Here is a 15876-nt window from a genome sequence, read left to right as displayed (position 1 = left end):
CCAAGGGGGCAGTGCTGGCCTGGCTCAAACCACCCAAAAACACTGACTCACAGCCGGGGTGCCCTGAAAGTGGGGTGGAAAGCTCTGGAGGAAGCGTTATGGGCTGTGGTGGAGGGGATCACCCCGGGCTGCACAGAACGGGGGTGCTGCAGGTCCTCAAGCGGCACAAGGGCACCCCTGGATTGCCAGGTGTGAAGTTTGTGTAAGGAGGGAGGATGGCAAATCAGGTCAGTGTGCTCGGTGTTTCTGCCAGCCCTGATGATCCCTGCCCGATGGGGGCTCAGTTTTGGGTGGGTTCGTGTTCCCAGCCCTGGCGCTGGCTCTGGGTGAGGGATCTGAGCTGGCAGCTGCAGTTACCCTGGAAAGGCTTTGGCAGGAGTTGTGTGGCCTTGGGGAAGTTTGAGCCAAAGCAGGGGAGGTTTCTGAAATGCCATCAGTGTTCACAGGAGGAGGAGCTGCCAGGTTTGGGGAGGTTTCTGAAATGCCATCAGTGTTCACAGGGAGGAGGAGCTGCCGGGTTTGGGGGGTCAGGTGGATGTTCTGTGGTTGGAGCAGCAGCTGGGGTGCAGGTGATGAACYGCACAAAGCGCTTCACTGGCACAGGGCTCCTCTKGGAGASACCCAGCACCCTCACATCTGCTCCACCCCAGGGTCACATCCTTCCTGGGTACCCCTGATGCAGAGGGCTGTGAGCAGGCAGAGCTTKCTGGGATGATTTGTCACTGGTTTGGAACAAACAGAGATGGTGACCTTGAGCTGCAGCGATGGAGCAGGTCTGCCCTTCACACAACGCTCATGTGAACGCTCCTTTTCGGGCACAAGCACATGACTGACCTCAAGTGTGTGGGCAAACTGTGTATTTATTGCTGTAAAATGACAGCAAGTTCACTGACAAAAGCAGATTGGGCAGCTGGTGGGGATTTTTAATCACAGAGAAGATTCAGTGGTCACTGAATGTTAATCCACAACTGTTTACAGAAGCACATTGTTACTGCAGCATGTTGGGTTTTCTTTGAAGGAGTTAAAACTGTGTTCTGACAACATAATGACAGATGGTTATTAACTGACTTTAAAAGAGCATTTAGGAGATATGCAATGATTTTTTTTAATGTATATATAATGCAAATCTATATATTTTGTATATAAATACATCTAGCTGTGCAGRATATGTCCTACAGGAAACAAAGGGGCCTGGTGATAGCTTCTCATAAAATTTTATGTTGTGGTTTTCTGGCTTTTGAGATGCTGCTGATTTAAAAACAAACAGAAAGAAACAGAAAGAAACCTTAAGGAAAAAACCCAGAACTGTACTTCAGAGAGTTGGTTGTAAGCTTTCACATTCAAATATCAAATGACTGTATTACTGTTCTCCTACTTGTGGTGTTAACGAATCCAGAGGGAAAGGAAGGAGRGATCAGGATGGGACCCGMGGGGTGACACCATCTKTGTGTGCCTACACGTCACMCTGGATGTKTAAARGAGGRTAATAGCRGGTTTATTCCCACCCTTAGTGTGCMTGTGAGCTCATGGGCCATTCATGATTTTATAGCCCAGAACTGGGGCTTCTGTAAAGCAAAGGAACAAAGGTGGAGTTGGTCTTTTCCAAACCTGCAGGAATTTGCTTTCAGGATGGAGGCCACAGAGCGCAGCACTCCCAGTCTGTGAGTGCCTGCACAGCATTCCAGACTCACTGACTCCAACTGGGATTTCTTGGCCTGTGACCCCTTAAGATGCTCAGGTCTTGGCAGATGAAATCAGCTTTCAGCAGTGTAAGCATGCAAACTGCTCGGGGAAGGTAGGAGAGCTCAAGGACTTAAAGATGCTTAATTGGCTTATGGAGCTAAACTCCTTAAAGAACTTAAGCTGCTGTGAAAAGGGAAGCTGCTTTAAATCCCCAAATCTCCCTGCTGGGAGGCCAAGCCCCAGTTGTGCTATGGGGTGGCAGTTTAGGGCCTGGCTGTGACTTGGCTCCAGCACAGGGGATGGCCCTGCAGAGGGGACAGGTTCCCTGGGGGGGCACAGGAGCTGCTGTGGCCAGAACTCCTTGCTCTCCAATAACTTTGGACTCATTAATCCATCTAAAAGGCTGCTGAAAGCAGCTCTGATTTGGGGAAGTCTGAGCACTCTTTTACTTACCCCAGAAACCAGAAAAGTGAGAGACCCATGAGAAATGGAAACCAGGAGGTCTGTGAACATGTGGTGCCTTTGTTTCTGCTTTGTTGAGTTTTTTTTGGTTTTGGGGGAGTTATTGTTTGGTTTCTGCTTCAGCTACTGGCTCTCACTATGTCTCGTGAGATTAAAATGCCACTACTTTCTCCTAAGGAGAAAATAGACACTTCTCTTTTTAGTAAGGTTAAAGCTTTAGCTATTCAAAGTGGGAACATTAAAYCATTTGGTCCTCAGTATTATTTTTTGTGTCCCCTCCTTCCACTGAATCTGTCTTCATTTCTGCTCTGTGCATTACTAGAAAGATGTGGAGCTGCTGCCTCAGCAAAGCTGTGTTGGAGGGGAAATCCCTTCCCTTCCCCTCCTGTTCTTTGCTCATGCAGTTGATCCCCCCAGCCCCTGTCCTGTGATCCTTYACTGAGCTGTTCCCAGACTGGGCAYKGTTTSTGGTGTCTCTGGGGCTCTGGCAGTGCCAGGCAATGGGAGGAGGGTCAGTGCACAGCCCTTCACCCCACAGTGTGCAGGCTGAGCTGGCACAGACCCTGCCACGAGCTGGTGGGGTGAATGTGCTTCCAATGGGTTTATTCAGCAGYTGTTTCCAGGTTATCAATAAAAACAGTGAATACACCCCCTCTCAGACCTGTGCAAACACATCTCCTCCCCACACAACCTCCATGACTAAATATCAGTGAATGACTGGCAGATGCACAGAGCCTATTCCCGTTCTTCCCAAACCACTAAACAACTTGTCAAATTTAATTTTTAAAATGTTTACAGTCTCAGCTGACAGCTGCGCTGTGCAGCAGCAACATCAAGGYGAGTGCACCTCCCCAGTGCTCTGCCCAAAATGCTGTGAGGTGCAGGGAGAAGCTGCCAGACCCTCACGAGAGCTGTGCTGCCTCTTCCCAGGCTGAGCTTGGTGTTGCAGGCTCAAGTGAAACTTGGCTGGAAGTTGTGTGCAGGTTATTAATATACAAAGATAGGGAATGTTTGGATAGGACTGGCACRGATCTGCAGGAAAAGACTCAGACTTATTCATGAGTTCATGTTGGAAGAGGACACTGTTGCTCAACGCCTAAATGAGCTTCCCCTTGCCTTCCCCATCCAGAAGACACTCACACAAATCAGGCAGCCTCCCAAATAAGGATGCATTTCCCTCGAGGAAAAGAGGATTTAAAAGACTCAGGCACTGCACTGGGGCACCCAAGTGTGTTTGAAATRGTCGGAGTTGACAAACTACTGAGATGAAAAGCAGCTTGGAACGAAATGGAAATTGGAGCGAGAATAAAGGAGACTTCCCCCAAGATGTTTAATGGGTCACAGAGGGCAGGTTTTGTTCCAGAGGGCTGGATGGAGGCTCATAAATTACAGTTCCTCTTTTGCTTTTTTTTTCCTCTCTAAGGAAAGGAGAAGCAGAGGTCCTGGGAACTGCAGATGTGTAAGAGGGACTTGAGCAACGAGGTGGGCTTTTTTTGTAGCTAAGGCAAGGTTAAAATTGTGTAATTTTGTGAGGCACAGGTTAGGCTTGCAACAAGACTGCAAAAATCTGTTTAATTTACTGAGAGTATGCCCATATTGACACATGACACTGAGATGGTTAAAAAGATGGGATAAAGTTCATTTTTTTTAAATATCTTTTTAAGTAAGAAAGGTATGCCCACATTTAAAGCTGTTGATCATTGTTTTCTTTCCTTTGGGCAAGAAGGGAACAGAAACTAAACCAACACCCTGCCCCCAAAACCCCRTGCCCAAGACTTTAATCTGACAATTCCTCCCAGCTAAGGGTGATTCAGATACCAGTTCCTTTTTAGCTAACCACCAAACTTCAGCGGTTTGGATAAAAGGGAACCGTGGTCTGAGTCATCCAGTGTTAGTATTTGGTTGGCAAAGCCATGCCTGCAGGATTTTCTGTAAGTCAAAAAACTCCTCGCCTGTCTTGCAGAAGAGCTCCCACAACTTGTCTTGCTTTCACAAAAAAAAAAAAAAAAGCGTCTGCCATGTGATATTTTGACTGATAAATTTAATGTGGTAGCGATTAAACTGTGCTTTGTCAGTTTACTTTGTGTCTTGTTTTTTTTTTACTGAGAGATCTGCCTGTGAAGAGGCAGCAGCTATTTTTTTCCATAATTGCATCTGTTTCAGAGAGCAGACAGATGTTGGGCTGAAATTCATTACGGTATTCATAAAGCCCATTGGGATCTGATGACCTAGTAACATATAGCTACTGTTCCCTGCAAAGTGTTTCAAAGGATTCTTGCTTTGAATGAAGGAATAAATTTGCAGAAGATGGGAGGGAAGGGAAAAACTTATAGCAAGGCAGATGGCTGCACAACAGCAAGATACAATAGTTATATAAAACGTGAAGGTTCCATTTATTTCAATAAATTATTTTTATTTTGCAAAATTGCCAGCCAGCCTCTGTGCACGGGTATGACTGCAGCAGGCAGACACTGCCCTGGTATTCTGATATGAGGCATGGGCTGCTTCGTCTGGGTGCCACTGGGAAGAAAATAAATTCCTGCAAAAGTCCCAGTGAGTGGCATTTGGAGTAAATCAGGTTTTGTGGGAGWCCTGTATTTTGAGTTTTACCCTTGGGAAATGAGGTGGACATCCTGGCTGGGATTACAGTAGTCAGAGGCACTTTTTCCAGCTCGCCTGTCCACTCAGGARCCCTTTGGGAAGGAAGCTGCTTGGTCTCATTTTGGATATCCTGTGAAACTGAACTAGCACGGTTGCCAGGAACTGAAAAAAGTTATTTAATTTTTAAAGAGCTGAAACCTACTGTATGTGCTACTGAGTAGTCTACGGGAAATGACTGCTTTGGTTTGTTTGTCTGGATTTCTGGTATTTCCAGTTTACTCAGGGTAGCAAMCCCGTCTCTTGATCCTAATGCAGCAAAGTGCAAATCTGAAGGCAGATTCAGGTTTAAATATGACTTTTTGGCCCAGCCTTAATGTGTTTGGAATGAAGTGGGAATTTTCTTTAGTTCAAATAGGAGAAAGCATGAGAACTATTCAGAGCATAATCCAACAACCCATTGAAAAATAACAAGGTTTCACTGTGATTTCCAAGCACTGTAGGGATGGGCCCCAGGAATGCTGAAGATATGAAGTGGATTGGATTGGTAATTCATTTTTTTAGCCTCTTTTAACTAAATTGGAATGTAACTGGGTGTCCATGGCCTGAAACTTCCCTTTGCAGTCCAACACATTTTTGCAGCAGCTGCACTAAGCTATCCTGGTATTTTCCAAGGTGTGACCTGATGAAAGTATTCTCTGCTTTTCTGTGGCCATGGCACAGCACTCCTGGCACGGTGTGACTGCCACCAAGCCAGCACCCAGACATATCTGGGCTCCATACAAGCCTGTAAAGTCTTTTAATGAGCWATCTTAGCCAGCCAAGAGGTGTGCCCTGAAGAAATGTCTAAAATCTCCAGTTCATATAAAACCCAAAAGTAATGCAGAATTGGATTTGTATCCTGAAAATGCTGGGAAGCCCAGGCAGAGGGTTGGCTCTGGGGTCACAGATGTGGCATGAGCTGCTGAGCCTGGCTGTTCCCACAGCCCTGGGAGTGGCAGGGATATCCATTCCCTGAGCAGCATCTGGATGAGTATTTCAAGAAGATGACCATGTGTGCTGGAGTTTTTTTCTGAATGATAATTATTCTAAATTCACAGTTGAGAGAACTGAGAAATGCTGCTATGAGTCAGTTTGTCCTTTTCAGGCTAAACCCCCATTTTAAGAAGCTGTTATTTTCCTGTAGACCAGAAATCCTGCTCTCTTGTGAGTTATCCTCTTGTTTATTTCTCTGCCAGCTTCACACCTGTAACTGAGAGCCAATGTAAACAAAATTGAAGGAAAGAAGCCAGCAGCTCAATTCCAGCCTCAGCCTGAAACACTCCCTTCCTTTACTGTCACATCTGGCAGGGCCAGTTACTATTGGGATTATTATGGACCCAAATCTGTGTTAGGATGCTGGGAGAAGAGCTCAGGATTAGCCCAGTACTTGTGGGGTACAATGGCATTTCCTTTGCTGAAACAAAGGAAGTTCTTCCCCCTTCATTCTTGCACTTCCCTTTTAATACAAAACATCCTTTGCATGCACATAGACATTTGAAAGGTTTTTATGTTCAGGTCTGTGGTTGCTGAATTTGGCTTCAGGGCTYTGATTGCAGCTTTTGGAGTGGAAAGCTGCACTGATAGCATTTAATTGTCTCTTGTGTTTGTTATGCTTTGGTTGTTTGGCATTTTTTAATTGAATTTATTATTAAGGGAACTCATTCACTTTTTATTATTGGTAAGGAGAATGTTGTGGGTTTCTAGTTAATTAACAATTGCACTTACACATTGCATTTCTGATTCCTGGAGTTACTCTGCCACACAGCTTCATGCAGAAGAGCAAGGTGAACCTGCTCACAGGTCACAAGAGCACGAGCACCCTGTGTGATCAGGGCTTGGGGAAGGATTTGCCAGGAGCAGGGCAGGGCAGGAGGGCACGGGGGACACCTGGAGCACATTTCTGTGCCTGTAGAACCACTCAGCAAGCTGGTGAAGAACCCAGGCCTTGTAAATTTGGTTCTGCTCTGAAAAGCAGCCTTGTCCTGGTGCCGTTTGTAGCCTCAGCAGATCTGTGAATAYCGCTGACAAAACCAGCTGCTGGCTTTAACCTTCTGTTAGACCTGCAAGGCCTTGTTGGGTTAATGATGCTCTGCCTTCCTCAACAGCAAGGGAAGAATTGCTCAGCCTGCGGTGGTGAGAGTGGGGCTGGAGCACCCACAGAAACTCCCAGCAGGGTGCAGGGGGAAGGCAATGAAACGTGGTGATAAAAACACGYAGCAGAGACAAGCAGAGACTACAAGCCATGCTATACTTCTAAACAGAGATTTTCATCTCATTTTTGGGTAGAGTTTTCTGTCAAATAAAAGTTAATCCTAAAGTTGGAGCACTTGCCAGAGTTGAGCAAGGCAGGCAGGATTAATTCTTGCAAAGGATCTAAGAGATGGAGCAGGAGAGAGGGCGTTGGGTGGACARCAGGCGGGAGTTTCACACCAGCTCTCACCAGGGAGGCAGGAAGGAAGCGGAAAGTGGCAGGAGACAAAGGACAGCCTGAAGGTTAGAGAGAAGAGATAAATAGGGATTGTGAGAAATAATGCAAGCAAAAAGGCTAATGATGGATTTATGCGAGGCAGGAAGGCTCGAATGGGGAGCAAAGCTCTGGCTTGGCTTTGTCAAAGGTGACATGAGGGCCACAATTTTGTAAATGCTGCCCAGGGGAAAGCAGGGAGCTGGGCTGTTGCTGTGTGCAGATTTCTGCTGCATTGTACATCGCCACACTACACATTCAGTTCTTCCACAAATTTAGATTTTAACGCAGTGATTGGCCTCAACTCTCCAGCAGTGCCTCTCCATGGCCCATAGGCCAGCAGAGAGCACAAACCCAGGGCCATGTCAGCGATATCGTACCCAGCATGGGCTGCTCCACCAGAATGGTTTGAGGCTGAGTGATACACCAGCATTTCTTTCAAGGAAATTGCCAAATGCCTTTATTACAACACTGCCCCTCGCYGCTGGCATTGCAGCCATCCTGGTGTGCTAATGGCCCCAAAGACACTTTGACCACTTTGTCTTGATTTTATGTCTGCAACTGTGAAAGTACTGATTCGGAATTTCACCCCCTTTGCTTGCTCACTGTGAGCGGACAATGCCCTGAGCATCCTTCAGGGATGTTTAAGGACTTTGTCTCAGAATTGTGCATTTCTACTTAATTTTTGTCTCTAAATTCGAGGCCCAAAAACACCTTCAAGTCGTTTCAGCCTGTTACACCACGGCTGAACGGTGTATTCTGTCCGTGGTCCCAGTGACGGGGGCAGGAGTGGGGGTTATGGAGCCGCGGTGGAGCCGCCCGGGGCACTCGGGGCAGTGCCCTGTTCCGCGTGGGGCTGCGGGGCTGCGTGCACCGCTGGATCACCGCTGGATCACCGCTGGATCACCGCTGGATCACCGCTGGATCACCGCTGGAGCACTGCTGGAGCACAGCTGGAGCATCCCTGGAGCACCGCTGGATCACCGCTGGAGCATCGCTGGGAGCATCGCTGGGGGCACCGCTGGAGAACCGCTGGAGCATCCCTGGAGCACCGCTGGAGCATCGCGGCCGTGGGCTCATGCTCGCAGCGCCCGTCACCCGCGGGGAAGGGGCTGGCAGTGTCTCAGCGTGTGCGTGTGTATAAAATCCCTTTCTGTGCACGCTGTCACTGCAGTTTTTTGGGGACTTTGGGGGTTCCGCTGGAGGCGGCTGCACCGCCCCGTGAGCCGTGCGGGGATCCCCCGCTCCCGGCCCGGCCCTCCCGGCCCCGCGTGGGGCGGTCCGTGCCGGGGAACTCCCCCGTTCCAGCGGCGATCCCCCCATTCCCGCCCCACGGGCAGCCCGCCTGTCCGCGGCAGGTGGCCCCGACCCCCGCCGGCGCCGCACGTCACTTCCTCGCAAACTTTCCCGAGCTGCTCCCTCCGCCAAAGTTGCCGGCGGCGGCCGCCCGGGCCGGGGAGGGCGTTGGGGCCGGCCGGGCATGCCCGGCTCCCTGCGCCCGCCGGGGCACGGCCGGGCCGGCTCGGGCCGCCCGCGGCACCGTTAGCTCGGGGCGGGAGCCATGGCCCGCAGCCTGGACGGCATCGACCTGGCGGCGCTGCGGGTAAGGACGGCCGGGGCTGCCCCGCGGCGGGGCTGCGGCGGGCGGGGAACCGACGCCGGGCTCGGGGCTGCCGCTGCTCTTCCCCGCCGGGTGTGCGAGGCTTCCCCCGTGGTACCGCTCACGGAGGGGGCCCGGCGCTGCGGAACGGCCGTGCGGGGCCGTGGGGCATCCGCGGTGGAGATGGGGACAGCGGGCGATGCCTCCGTGCCCGCACGGGCAGCGCGGATACCCGAGGAGCGCGGGGGAGCAGCTTCGGGGATCCCCGGGTCCTGCATCCCTGGGGTTCTCCCGTTCCCGCATCCCCGGGGCTCTCCCGGTCCCGCAGCTTCGGAGCTCCTCCGGTCCCGCAGCCTCGGGGCTCCTCCGGTCCCGCAGCCTCGGGGCTCCCCCGATCCCGCAGCTTCGGAGCTCCTCCGGTCCCGCATCCCCGGGGTTCTCGGGGTCCTCCATCCCCGGGGCTCTCTCGGTCCCGCATCCCCAGTTTTTTTCCGGTCCCGCCGGCTCCAGGGGTCGCGCTGCCGTCGCCGGAGCGAGGGTCCCGCGGGAGCGCTGCGCTGCCCGGCTGAGAGCGCTGCACCGGGGAGGCTCCTTCCCCTGCCGGGGTAATAAATAATTCCTACCGACATCCCTGAAGGTGTCATGAATGCTGTGGAGACAAAATGAGAAATTAGGTTCTTTGGAAAAAAATATGTGCGTGGGGTTTGGGCTTTTTTTTGGCTTTTTTGTTGTTGAAGCTTGTGATATTTTATTTCCTCCCTCCAACCTAAAAAAGTCAGCATTCATCTAGTTTGCAGTGAATTTTTATTGTTATCCTCTTATGTTTTTAATGTAAGGCAAACTTTGGTCACATTGTAAGCTGTGCTGTCAGTGTTTCACATCCACGAAAAGGTAACAGGGCTGTGTGTGATGCCCCTGAGCTCCACTTGGCCTTTACGCAGGAGCTGACCACGGAGCAGAGCAGCCCTTCCTACCAGACAGAGCTTTTGTGGAGTGCTCTCAACAGAAGAGGAGGGAAGAGTTCAATTGTGGCGAAAAGCAGTCATCCCCAGACAGTGAAACTAAAGCAAGCTACTTTCTAAAAATACCAGGGGAAAAAAAAAAAAAAAAAAAAAAAAAAAAAAGAGGGCTGGGAGAAGACTTTGCAGTAATCACATGGCGAGGAGGGTGTTCCAGACTGGAGGCAGAAAGAAGAAAAGCAGCAGGGACAGTAAAGTTTGTGAGGATGGCAAAAGGCTTTGGGCTAAGCAAGCAGGAGTTTAATGTGGCTCTGCTTAGGGGTGTAAGGCAGAATCATGGAATTTTTTCTTTGGAGATTTAGCAGATGAATCTCACCTCCTTAAATAAGTAAGAAAATGTTGTAAGTTTGAAAAAGTGTCATTCTGCAAAGCTGACAGCAGGCTTTGTGTCACAACCATCTGATTCACAGCCTCCAAAGGCTGAGAGCACTGCAAGTTTCAGCCTTTTCAGGGGAAGGGATAAATGTATCCTTTTGGAAAAAACCTTTTGAACACGTCAGCAGCCTTAGTTTGGGGCTTGTGCTGAGTGGGAAATGGGAGGCAGGCGAGGCTGAGCTGTGGAAATGGTTTAAAGACCAGTGCTTTGCCTTGTCTGAGGTGTTCCTGGGGCCGCTGGGAGCTCCCTGTGCTCAGCCTCCCACAATTGTCAGCGGGGTCATTTTCAAACTGCAGGAGGTGACCCTGCTCCCCTCCAAATGGAAGTTTGCCAGGGTTTTCCCCTTTTCCTGGAAAGAAGGGGGCCTGCAGTTTCCTAATGTTGCCGGGTTGACCAGGGCAGCAGGTGYTGAAAAGCCCCTGAAGGCTGCATTRTGTCCTGGGGTGCAGAGATCCTGTAGCAGCACTCACTCTTCAGAAAACTTTATCTTGTTTAGCTGCAGAGATGTGGAAAGTGTGTTTTGGTCAGGTTCTTGCAGTGTGTGTCGCTTCTCATTCTCCTCTTGCAGAGGTGATGGATGTGGCCTGGGTGCCTCTGGATCAGCAGCCTTGGTTTGGCCTTGGAGCACTCTGCAGATGACTTGAGGGAAAGCAAGGTGGCCACCACATGGTACAATGTGTTAGGGGAATGAACCTTAGAGGGGTGAATGCTCAGGCCAGGATTTGGGCATCTTTCAAAGGGAATCCAGCAATTTGGCTGGTGAAGGGTTAGCTGGACCATGGGTTTGAGTGGTGGCTGAGAGGAAGCACTACATCAGAGATGATACCCAAATCCAAGATAATTAAAAAGTGGCCCATTGTGAAGAATGCCAGCAGACAATGCAGTGCTGATATCCAGGCAAACAAGGGCAATCCAAGGACCAAAGTCAGAGCCCAGATTAATATCCTTTATGACTCGTAACAAGCCTTGGTTCCCTCTGGTGTCCTGATTAAAAGAAGAGCAATGGCCAAGTGTTTTGGCTGCACTCAGCTGTGAAGGCTTGAGATGTTAATACTCAATTTGCCAGCAAGGACAGGGTAGGATTTTCACTGTATTAAAAGTTAGTGCTAATATTTATTTAGGTAGTTGTTTGGGTTTTTCCTAGAGTGTCAGAAGCCTTCAGAAGCAGTCTGTTAGGATGCTAAATCAGAATGAAATATATTGAGGGGGGGAAGAGAAGATAATTTTGAGGCACTTAAATTACTGTATTTGCAAAATAACTAAGGTTGGAGAATAAGAATGAAGGCAGCACACATTGAAGTGAGAGGGACAGTTGCAAAGTCTGAGTTAAATATTCAGTTTAGGTTCYTCTGGGTTTCTGTGCACTGTGGGCTCTTCTTAATTCAGCAGTGCTGCTTTTTGCAGAAGAGGTGAGGAATTAGGGTGCTGCCCGTGCTTCCCATGGAGTTCAGTAAATATTGTGCATGAAAGCTCTTACTGGAAGAGTTCCTCAGAGAGCTGCTGGGGGTGTCACTGCCTGGACCACGAGCAGCCCACTGCACAGTCCTGTGGGGAGTTTGCACGTGGAGCAGAGGTTTGTACTACCCAGCAGTTGCTTTAGCAGTAGCAATGGAATATTTGTGACTTTAGCCCCACTGAAGCAATGTCTGTCTCATTTATACCCAGACTAGTGAAAATGTAAAATGAGGAAATGAGAACAAAGGAAAACACTTCACTGAGATCCAGTGTTGTAGGCATTCCTATGCCTGGATCCAAGTCCGTATGTGAATGTTACCAATTTTAGTTCTGTTTTGAATGAGGGCTTTTGGAATTGGGGTTTAAGCCTAGAAGCTTACTAACTTGTTTTAAAATAAGAGACAGAAAAAAAAATACACAGACTGGCCTGCATGGGTCAAAAGTAAGTCATCTTGATCTGGTTATGCATTGCATTTTTTAAAAAAAAAAGTGTTGTAAGGTTGACAGTCCAGGAGGTTTACGATTAAAACTCATTTAAGTCAAAGGTAAAACCAAATGAACTCTTTCAGCTGTGGAAGTCTGGGCTATGTTGCTCTGAAAGCTCTTGCCATTTATCATGACAGTTATGCCAATAAAGGCAGAATCTGCTCAGAAAAGAAGCCTGTATGTTTCCACTGGGATTTTGCCAAGGCAAATATTTCCATATCAGATATGAAGAAAGAATTACTTATATTAAAACATTAACATATAAGTGGAGTGGAGAGAGTAGCTTGATACCTTTAAAAAAGGGATGTTTTGCAACCAGGGGCTTAGAAATTGTATTTTTGAGATAATATTTTTCTGTATCACATCCTTCAGCAGTACCAACAGGCATCAACTGACATGACAGATTGCTGAAACAGATGTGGTAAAACTGACACATGGAGTTAATAATATTTTATATAAAACTCTCAGTGATACCATAGCAAGAAATGARCAGAGTGATAAATGGCTTAGCCAGAAACCAAGAAACTGGTCTCTTGAGTTCTTAATGGTTTTATATAAATCTCTCAAGTGAGGTTTTTAACTGAAGCACCAGATTTTTTAATGTACTCAGTCATTCAGGAGTGAGCATTGCCCATGCCTTGGAACAAGATGGGCTGTCTGTACCTGGGGGCTGCAGCGTTGCTGGAGGAGAACATCTGCAGTGGTTGGTGTTGGAACAACTGGTGCTGTAGCAGGAGGRTGGAAAATGGTTCAAGTGGAATGGTACCTTCATCACCTGACTCATTAATCTTTTATGTAAATTAACAGCAATCTAGTTTGGGTTCAAAGCCAAGGGATTAATACCTGGGTCAAATTCACTTTGTTGTGTTTGCAGAACAGAGCGTTGAGTGCTCTCAGCCTGTAAGTTAAGCTTGCCTGGGTTGGTGCATTTCCCTTCTCCAAGGTAACTGGGGTCAGGTACTTCACACTGTYGTTTTTTCAGTTCTGCTCTTTAGGTTTTTTTCCTGGGTTGCACAGCTCCTGCCAAGTGTTTCCCAGCAGAGAACAGCAGCTCAGCCTCCAGGCTAGCTCAGTGTGGTAGGGCTTAGGAATCCTGGAKGTTTTTCCTTGTTCTGCTGGTAAGCTGAGTCAGCAGTTGAGTTCTTGTCTTTTTCACACACCTTCATTTACCTCTTGTATCTGCTGTAGTGCCATCCTGCAAATCTTACTGAGTTGTTTTGTGTATAGAGTTTTGTGAAATTTGTCTAAAAACTTTAATGCATTTCTTATCCTGTGATTTGTGAATTTCCCCTTTATTGTGCAATGCAGATCATTAGGAGATGTGCCTCAGAATTTCATTTTGATGGTCTACAATTACTCTCTMTTATGAAGTGGTTGCTCTAATCCAAATAATGTTATTTCTTCTGCTTTTTGCAGGACCCTGCGGGAATATTTGAACTGGTGCAGGTTGTTGGAAATGGGACATATGGACAAGTCTATAAGGTTTGGATGACTCTATAATTTATGATGCTGTAAAGCTGTATTTGCTGAAGCAGAAATGAGCACCATTTAAGAAGGCTGACAGTTTTTCCAGTAATATTTGGTAATAATGGTTTATCTTGCTTTCTTTTCTGCATAATGCAAAATGCTGCAGCCTGTGAAATTCTCCAGCCCTTCCTTCTGTCCTGTTTTTGTGTCTCTTTGCTGCCACAGGACACATAAACTTATTGGCTTTTCTACCGACTTCCTCTGCCCTGGTTTTTTTTTTTTTTCCTGTCCCTTATTTCTGTGCTTATTTTCTCTTTTTCAAGATTGTTAAAAAGGTGTCTGGCAGAAATTTACATCAGCGATGGCTAAATTTGGCCTGGATTGAGTGGAGCTCAAGACTCAAACAGCGAGACAGAGGTGTCAATTAACCCTGCTCTGCAGGCAGGCAATGAACTCTTTGATTTCTGTCATTACCTTTGTCACTGCAGTATCAAAGCAGAGCCACCAGTCAAGAAACTACAGCAATTAACATTGTTTGCCACAGCACAGTGCTCAGTTTACTTTAGTTACAACAAGTAGCCTGGAAAAGTGTTCTTTCACTGGGAAGCCTTCCTTAAAAATGATTTAAGAAAGGGGAATAGTTGTGATTTAAATAGGGAACCAAGTTGCCATGTGGAGAATGAAGACAGAGGAAGGAAAGGGCCGTGTGCTGAGCCCTTGGAGGTACATCAGAAGAGCAGTGGCACAGGAGTGAGTGTGGTCTTGCTTCTCCCTGAGGTCCCACTGCTGACCAGTCCCTGCCTGGCGAGTCCTTGTGTGGGACAGGCTCTTTGTGCCGGGAGAGATTCAGGGGTGCTGTTGCTTTTTACCTGTAAAAAGAACCCAAACGTCTTGAGTTTTCTGTGAAATAGTTGGCTTTTTGTGTCTGGATTTATTTTCGATTGGGCAAGAAAAATTTAAATCTTGTCATCTTTTATGGATGTTGAGCGTGCATCAGCTGCCTAATGATGGCAGAAGCAGGAAGGAGCGCGTGTGTGTTCTCAGGAGAGCTGCTGCAGGGGAACAACTGCTCTGCAGGGCCATGAGAAGTTAGGCTGAGTCTCACTTTTCTTTTTAACTTYTGTGTAGTCCACTGGTCTATAAAATGCTAGGACTGATAGAGTGAATAAATGGAATCCTGGAATAATTTTGCAGTTTGTCTAGTATAGGCTTGTGATCATAAATATTCAAGTCATAAAGTAGTCTCTGTTATCCATACACTTTACCCATATCATTAGAGCACGTTTTTATTCTCCAGGGGTGTTAARTTCTTCCATACATTCAGAAACYACACAAGGAAATTTGCACATATTCRAAGAAAAGCTTATTTTAGGCTAAATAAATTATATTCAGAATTACTAAATTGCTTTGTTGTCTGTGAAGATGATTCATATTTTAATATATGCAACTCCATAAAAATGAAAATAAAACTTTGAGGATTCATCATTAGATTTGGAAAACAATGTTTAGCAGATTTATTGAAGGAGAGTATTGTTCATACTAAATTATTTCAGACCAGTTCCAGTTCAGGGTCTTTTAAAATGAAATGGAAGAGGTATAAATTGTACCCATAATAATGCTAAAGCTGTGTGAAAATGYTATAAAATTGGGATTTGTGTATAATAACTGACTAAAAGCCAGCAGATTTTTTTGACAACTCTCAGTGTTCTCTGGGAGGAAGTGAGGGGTGACGGTGTCACCTGTAATTTCTTGGGATCTGCTGAGATGGGAGAGTTGTGAGTTCTTTGCCTCACAAACTCCCGTGTGTTTTACGGGCTCCATGGCTCTGTAGTGCTGGATGGGGATGGTGCATCACCCTTGGTGTAGAGCAGTTGTGTCTTGATCTGTTCTTGTGTGTTTAGGAATGACTAAACCCTATTTTGGAGGAAGTGAAATATTTTTTTCAAAGACTTCTGCTGTTAGTTTCATAATCTTTGATGAAAGGTGTRTCTTCTGTAGCAGCCTGTTCATTATTTTCTGTATTCCAGTTTTCAGTGCAGGGTCGTTTTTCTGTGAGTAAATGGGGAAAGGGAGATGTGGGGGCAGCTGAAGAGGTTGCTGTTTTTGAAGTGTTTGGCTGACACAGTTCTTCCTGAGCCCTGGAGTTWATAGCCACTCTGTTCTTTCACTCCTCAAGATAAAGAGGAATTGTTCCTAATCCTCCCCATTCAACCATGCTGAGAGY

General features: G+C 47.3%; 1 protein-coding gene across 2 annotated transcripts in view; it reads left to right on the top strand.

Annotated features, from left to right (window-relative positions):
• The first annotated feature begins 8573 nt into the window (after positions 1 to 8573).
• LOC130585262 (mitogen-activated protein kinase kinase kinase kinase 4-like) overlaps positions 8574 to 15876 on the top strand; it is an 82486-nt gene continuing 75183 nt past the window's right edge. For both annotated transcript variants that reach the window (XM_057385683.1, XM_057385682.1), the window contains exons 1-2: positions 8574 to 8852; positions 13602 to 13667. In XM_057385683.1, coding sequence (XP_057241666.1) covers positions 8811 to 8852; positions 13602 to 13667 — 108 coding nt within the window. In that variant the 5' untranslated portion in view covers positions 8574 to 8810. The remainder of the gene's footprint in view (positions 8853 to 13601; positions 13668 to 15876) is intronic.

Source organism: Malurus melanocephalus, unplaced genomic scaffold (assembly GCF_030028575.1).
Source record: "Malurus melanocephalus ecotype Western Australia unplaced genomic scaffold, MMel_1.1 scaffold_855, whole genome shotgun sequence".
Lineage (NCBI taxonomy): Eukaryota > Metazoa > Chordata > Aves > Passeriformes > Maluridae > Malurus > Malurus melanocephalus.
The sequence above is the reverse complement of the archived record's forward strand: the minus strand, read 5'-3'. Positions and strand labels throughout refer to the sequence as shown.